This window comes from Haliotis rubra, unplaced genomic scaffold (genome assembly GCF_003918875.1).
Source record: "Haliotis rubra isolate DU_JTF1 unplaced genomic scaffold, ASM391887v1 Scf2570, whole genome shotgun sequence".
Taxonomy (NCBI): domain Eukaryota; kingdom Metazoa; phylum Mollusca; class Gastropoda; order Lepetellida; family Haliotidae; genus Haliotis; species Haliotis rubra.
In genome coordinates, this window is record NW_025766637.1 from 15,631 (window position 1) to 22,536 (window position 6,906).

At 37.5% G+C, this 6,906-nt stretch overlaps 1 protein-coding gene across 1 annotated transcript; it reads right to left on the reverse strand.

The window, feature by feature from the left end:
* Positions 1–498: 498 nt before the first annotated feature.
* LOC124279849 lies at positions 499–5,219 on the reverse strand. The gene is made up of 3 exons (XM_046715727.1): positions 4,846–5,219; positions 3,872–4,072; positions 499–919 (listed from the first exon to the last, which is right to left on the reverse strand). The coding sequence occupies exons 1-3, from the start codon at positions 5,126–5,128 to the stop codon at positions 759–761; spliced, it is 645 nt and encodes a 214-aa protein (XP_046571683.1). The 5' UTR covers positions 5,129–5,219; the 3' UTR covers positions 499–758.
* Between the last annotated feature and the right edge of the window lie 1,687 nt (positions 5,220–6,906).

The following is a 6,906-nucleotide window of genomic DNA, read 5'->3' on the forward strand; positions in this document are numbered from 1 at the left end:
ATTTAATTCTTTTGAAAACATATTATTCTTCAATTTAAATCAATCAAATCATGTCTTCAGTAGTGGTCTACCTTGATGAGATGAAGTGTCAGTAACGTACATTTCCATGAAACTTTGGACATTCTTAGAGTGATTCATTCCTCGTCATGAAAAAATTGTGTTGAGGAATACGGAAATATATTCTCCCCAAATCATGAAGCATTAAGTTACTCTGTCGTTTCCTATGCCCATGTAAACTATATTGTGGTTGTGCTTGAAACATGATGACCTTAAAAAAGTGTATATTGCCTTTTGGACAGTAACGTACATGTCATTTCTGCCTATATTAGGCATTATTTGAGTGGGAAGTATTTGCTTTAAAAGGTGTAACTTAGCCAAATAATTGTACTTGTGGCACACTTCAATATGCATGAATAATTATTGTGATCACACCTTTAAATATTTCTGAATAATGCTTGGACATGCTTTGGACTTCCTTATTGGGTTCGAGTGAACTATGAGGACTGTTGTTTCCAAATTTTGCTAAGAAAATGTTTACGACCAGCATAGGTTCTAGCACGGTTCTAGCACCAAATGTTCCATGAAACTAAATTGCTTTATCTAACGTTAATGAGAATTATTACGTTCTCATACCTTTTCCCCAGTTATTGCTGATGTTTAAAAGCATGAAATGATCCTTTGTTTCGAGGCCAGAATGTCCATTGGTCAGTTACATGTATTTTTCACAGAAGAAGTAGTTAGTGTAGAGGCATCTTGCGTCATGCTGACCAGTAGGATATATAGAAATGCAATCTTGTACTCTCAGGTGCCCCGTTTGGCTGACCGTCCGCCCAGTTATTGTACGACATCACTACCGCAGTTGTCTCTTCCCAGTAAACCCATTCGCCCGTTGTGTCGCGCCGGTCTCCTTGGATGTACGCTGTTAAACAGTTATAACAAGAAGTTAATCTCCAGCCACAAGAAAATAATAGTCGTATGTTTCCTTAAGGAGGCTCTTTATGAAAATGCTTTTCGGATCATTACACAAAAGCAAGATGTTATTTTTATGTATGCACAAAGATTATTTTCTAACATATACCAACTTCTTTGAGGGGCATAGTAGAAGTTGGGAAGTACAGTATAATGTATTTCTCCTCTTCTTGTTAAATTCATGCTGGACAACGACACATGAATTTGTACCGAAACATCGTACTTATAGAATATAACCAGTGTTTATCCATTCATTTGTCTGTAACAGTCTTTTCGGAATAGAAAGATCTTATATCGATCTTCTTCGTAAATACTATTTTCATTCATGACAATAGTTTATTTAAGACGTAACCAGAAATGCATATACATATTTGTTAGAGCAACCGTTCCTGAAAGAACAGTTAATTTCAAGCCACGATTCGCTTATCATGTAACTGCTATTGTGTATACGATGCTAATCAACATTGTTAATCTTCATCAACATTGAATTGTTGACTGTTGTTGTTGGACGTTTAAAACCAACACGAAAGAGCCGTCCAAATATGTATGTCCTCATTAAGGAGTAATTCTGTTTTTATACTTATTGTTAATCAGTCGAAGCAAGGCCCTGAAAATTCTCAAAATTATTTCCGATTTCCATTGCCTTGAAAAATAAGTACAATGCCTATAGTCGACCATACCATAATGAAACAAAATGCCTATTAACTTCTACTTATCGAAAGATGTCGGGTGTTCCTACAAAATGTCAATTTCGTAAAGACAGACACACAGACCCATGAAGGGAGTGGAAATTAACAAGCCCAGCTGGATTTGACTCGGGTCACCATTTGTATGTCAAAACAGTATTTAGTTTTCTATTCCAGCATCTTTTATTCTCATGTTCATGTAATTTACAGAATGAAAGGAACGTGTTGATTATTTGGTAAAAATGTTTTCAAGTACGTCATTGGTAACTGACACAAAATAAAATAATGCAACCATTGACAAAGGAATATGACTTCACAGACTGCATCGTACCTCCTGGTACACGTAACAGACTAATAGAGCCTTTAATCTGTTTTAGTGCTCAGTTTAGATCCTCTTGCATTCTATCGTGTTGCTGATGAAAATAGACATTTCACAATAATTTGAATTAAAACCTTACAGGAAACAGTTCGAATTTGCAGTTCACCCATATATGCATAGTGTCTTAGATTGTCATCAAATTGTGTGAGCTAGTTTTTGGCAAGAAATTTAAGGAATGGGGTGTCATTTTACCAGTAAATATTTTTTCCGAACATTCGTTATACTGGAAAAGTGAGTCCTAGAAATGGGACGATATGCATAGATGGGTACAGGGTTATTTTCCAGTCTTGGGTAGGTGCATTCACACGCGCGATAAAACGGAAGGCACAACGGTATTCATCTTTCGTGGAGAAAGTGAATGGCCTTGATGAAGTAATTCTTGATATATCATAGTAAGTATTATATGGCAAAAATAGAATGATAGATTTAGTTTCTTGATCAAATAGAAGTTATTTTTGCTCAGAGTACCAAAACGTTTTAGAGGTTGTGAACAACCTGTTGTTTCTGATGTTTCTGAAACTCAAGGACATAATTGGATGAAGACGAATGCTTGGCGTGAGTGTCACCACGTTTGTTGGCAATGCCAGCTCTATCAGTTATTAAATTATCACCGTCCTTCAAATGGTGAACGGTAGATTTTGAACCTTTGCCCTTTATTATCTGTACCATGTTCCACTCCTTTGAAATCGGTGTGCGGAATTTTGTTTGGAAACATAATTTCTCCAAGACTGACGCTTTTTCTGTTTTATTGCGGGGTCGAGCCTTGGCATTTAAAATTTTAACTTAATTCAAATTATGCATGGTAGGACGTCGTCAAAAATACTTTTGGACTTTCTTCCTACACTTTCTGGTCTGTTTGCATTGATCATTGAAGCATGGTTTACAAACATGTGGAGTTGCAGAGGACTGTGGAATTGTTTTGCCAGCAATGTGGTAACGTATATCCAAAAACGTCTGAAAAGGATTCTCACTGTGGATGAAAAGGTCATGTTTCAAATGTTCAATACATAGAGTCTAATATAATGACCAGTCAGCCTTGGTGACGTTCCTTCTTGATAAAGGAGTCATCACCAGGGTCGAGAGGTTTTAAGAATGGTGGGAAAGTGATCACTCCCACATAAGTCACCATGGACCATCCATTCAAATTCAATACACAAAGTTGAATCGGCAAGTGCCAGATCGATGGGAAAATATGTTCCAGTAGCTGAATGTAGATAAGTGTTTGATTCATCGTTAAATGTACAGAGGCTATTCTCTGAGATACATTCCTCCAGGATTTTACCTTTATTATCAGTATGAACACTTCCCCAAAGTGGGTTGTGTCCGTTCAGATCGCCCATGATGATATATGGTTTTGGAAGTTGATCATACAGATTCTAACCAATGACCAAGTACATAAATCTGCATATTGTCCCATTTTTGGGACGGTATTTTGGCGGAAAGTTGAGTATGGAAAAATGCATTTTTTCATTTTATTTTCCATTTGAATAACACAATATATTTAAACACACTCTGGTTAAAATTGGGACCCCAAAAAATCATCTGACCTCACAATTCGCTGAAATGGCAGGGGCTGCTTTGCCACTGAAGCTGGCCATGCATACGGGACATGACTCCGCAAGTAATGTGCAATATATAAAGTCTCTGTCTTGAACAATAAGAGAGAAATGCTCTTGGCCCATAAAAAGGGACAATGCAAAAGAGAACATAAATTTTTTCGTAAGAAGATACCTTTCAATCTTATACAACAGGAACATGATTATAATTGTTTGCATATGTCTGTCATATACAGCAAAAAATGTGCTTGAAAAGGTAACTAGGCCGAACTAATATTCACCATATGATCCTGACGGTACGAGATTTTTGAAGAAATCCTGTTTCTTGTCTGAGTCAACCTTGAGAAGATTGGAACCTCCTTCGTTGATGCATGTATTCTTGGCCGCTGCGTGTTTATCTTTCTCGGAGGAGTGGTATTTGTAGCAAACGTCCATATCAGCTTCGTAGTTGTAGCCTTTCTTCACATCGCACTCTGGGTTCCCTGGAAGTTAAAAATACAAGGATTGGGTGCTATTGCGCAAGAAGACGATGCCATTCTGTATAATAGCGTGTGACCTCAAGCTAATGCTTGTGTGACGTCATAATATTGCATCACAATGACGTCATCTAACAATACCAAGGGAACAAGGAAGAAAATCTTGACGGTTCATTATCTCAAATGTAACACTCTTATAAGCAGGCAATAGAGACCACTTTCTTTCTTTCATGTTACAAATGTGTTTGCATATTTGGGACACTTCACCGTTAATTCGTTTTTACATCTGATAATTCAGAAATCTTTTAATTTAATCTGAATGCTTTAAGTTCTACTTTTGTTTTATGAATGACTCCTGGGTAAGTCTTTGACAATTTTCTGTTTGTGTTACGATACATAAGTTTGTTGTGTCATCGAGATAACTGTTCAATATATAAAAGCAGCAAGTTGATAAACATAATTCAGACACATGAATCTGAGAATAATATGCAGCAAAATACAGCAACAATGTCTATTTGTCTATCAGTTTCCTAGATGGTGCATTTGTTCCTAAATGTCTTAATGTCTACCTGTACTTGCTTGATTCCCTAACAAACGTACATATTTCGACCTAACGACCATCACCTTGAAAATCACCGGTTGATCACAATTCAGTTCCGCTTTGTTCTGGATTTGACGACCAGAAATCAGGAACATGGGGGTGTGGTTTCGAGTCGAGGTTTTTCCTTCTTCATCATAGACCCCTAAAAATCAAGCATGGAAGCATACATTTTACTTACGGAATTTGTGACTCCATGCAAATACTTCATTGCACTCGTTGCCCCTCTTTAAGTTGTATACCAACAAGTCCATATTTGAAGTAGCCGAGGGGTCCACCTGAATGCTTTGCTGGTACAAATAACACATCGGTTGGGGAGCATCGAACGCCATGGCATCACACCTTGGCTTACGTATGCATTCAAGGGCACAGTCAAGTACACTCTCCACTTTTATAACCTTAGTGTAATTGGTAGGGAGGGTTGTAATCAGGACAAGATCAAACATCATCTTAGCGGCAGCCATGTGAAACTTGCAGATTAAATCCTCTGGTGGGATCTACAAAACAGACGGATTCCTACTGACTTTTGAAATCATGCGACAGTGACTCTTATCATCCTGACATCATTTGTACACTTGATCTGACTTCTGGAAGCCAATAGGCGATGCGTGTTGAAATTCTGAAAATCACTTAGATCCTGAGGCAACTCGCCAACGACTCATTGATTATAGTTTCCTTTGAATGTAGATTGAGTTCCTTGAGTGCAAGCGTTAACTGATGATGTGTATATCATTGTTCTTGTCTTGTTGAAACAAGTGGTATTGAATCAGTCCTGTATGCATTACAACATGTACCCTGTTCAATCCAAAATGTGTAAGTTTGGAGAGAGGTTTTAATAACGTTTAACGTCGACATTATTGTATTTGTAGTGTGTGTGTGTGTGTGTGTGTGTGTGTGTGTTGTGTGTGTGTTTGTTTGTTTGTTTGTTTGTTTGTTTGTTTGTTTGTTTGTTTGTTTGTGCGTGCGTGCGTGCGTGCGTGCGTGCCTCGGGCGTCAGACAGGGAAACAACCATCGCCATCACTTAATGTGCCGGGAATCGAACCTCTTATTTTTTACTGACACTCTATCCACTCGAGCACGGATGTTATGTTCGTTTGTTTAATAAGGATGTTTTCTTTTCATTCGTAGCAAAATGTTCAGATGGATGACTGTAAGGGATACTTGCTAGCTGTGTGCAGTGGTTGGCATCAGTGTGTTAGAAGTTTAAAATTATCAGTGACATTGTGTTTGATTTTGGTACGCCATTTAAAGCACTACTCAGATGCACAGTTGGGTTCTTAATGTGAATCATTATCCTGTGATCAGTGATTTGAATCTGATTATAAGCATTGTTTTGTCAGCAACATGTCTGAGAGTTGTTACAGAATGATACACTTCTGAGGTCTTCACGACATTGGGGTTTCCTCACATATTATGTCAACATGTCTTTTGTTTTTATGTTTTTACCAAACCTCGTTCACCCTGTTCATTTAAACGTGCCGAAATTGGATCAGTTCTTACTATAAATATGCTTACTGAAATTAGAACTTGGTATGGTCACGATACTAATGTGTTTATTAACAGACACATCAGCAGTAGCAGGACATTATTTGAATGGAATATTAAAAGATAATACATCAATTAGATTTTGAAAAAGGAAACAGACATGGGTTCACGTGAAAAGCAATCAGCTGTTACACTAACTGAGATGTTTAGTTTTGTTTCGCCCTCAGTTCATGTATGCCAATTTTTCACAAATTCTATCTCGATCTGATATTTGCACTTTGACCAAACTCTTAATTTCTCTTGAACCCCTTACCTGTTTTTTCAAAGCAACGTCAACCCAAACTCGCCCATCCGGTCCATTTGAACGTGCCAAATATGGATCACTTCTTTGAGAAGCATTTTTTGAAGTTGTAAAGATGAAGGGAAACCAATTTCTATGGATTCAAATTCTTTATTGCAATGGGGTGCTACGTTTTGGTGTAGGTACTAACAGTGTAGGACTTCATCACTTGTTTGATAACGGTGTTAGTACCTACACCGAAACGCCGCACTTATTGCAATATAGAAGTTAAATATCCATAGAGCTTGGTTTTCCTTCAAATTTGGATCAGTTCTTACTATAATTATGTTAATTGAAGTTGGTATAGTCAGGATACAAATGTGCTGTAACTTTTACTCAGCAAAACAAACTATCGAGATGTCGACATCATGTTTATTTACGCCACATATGAACATAAATGACAGGAATGGACTAGA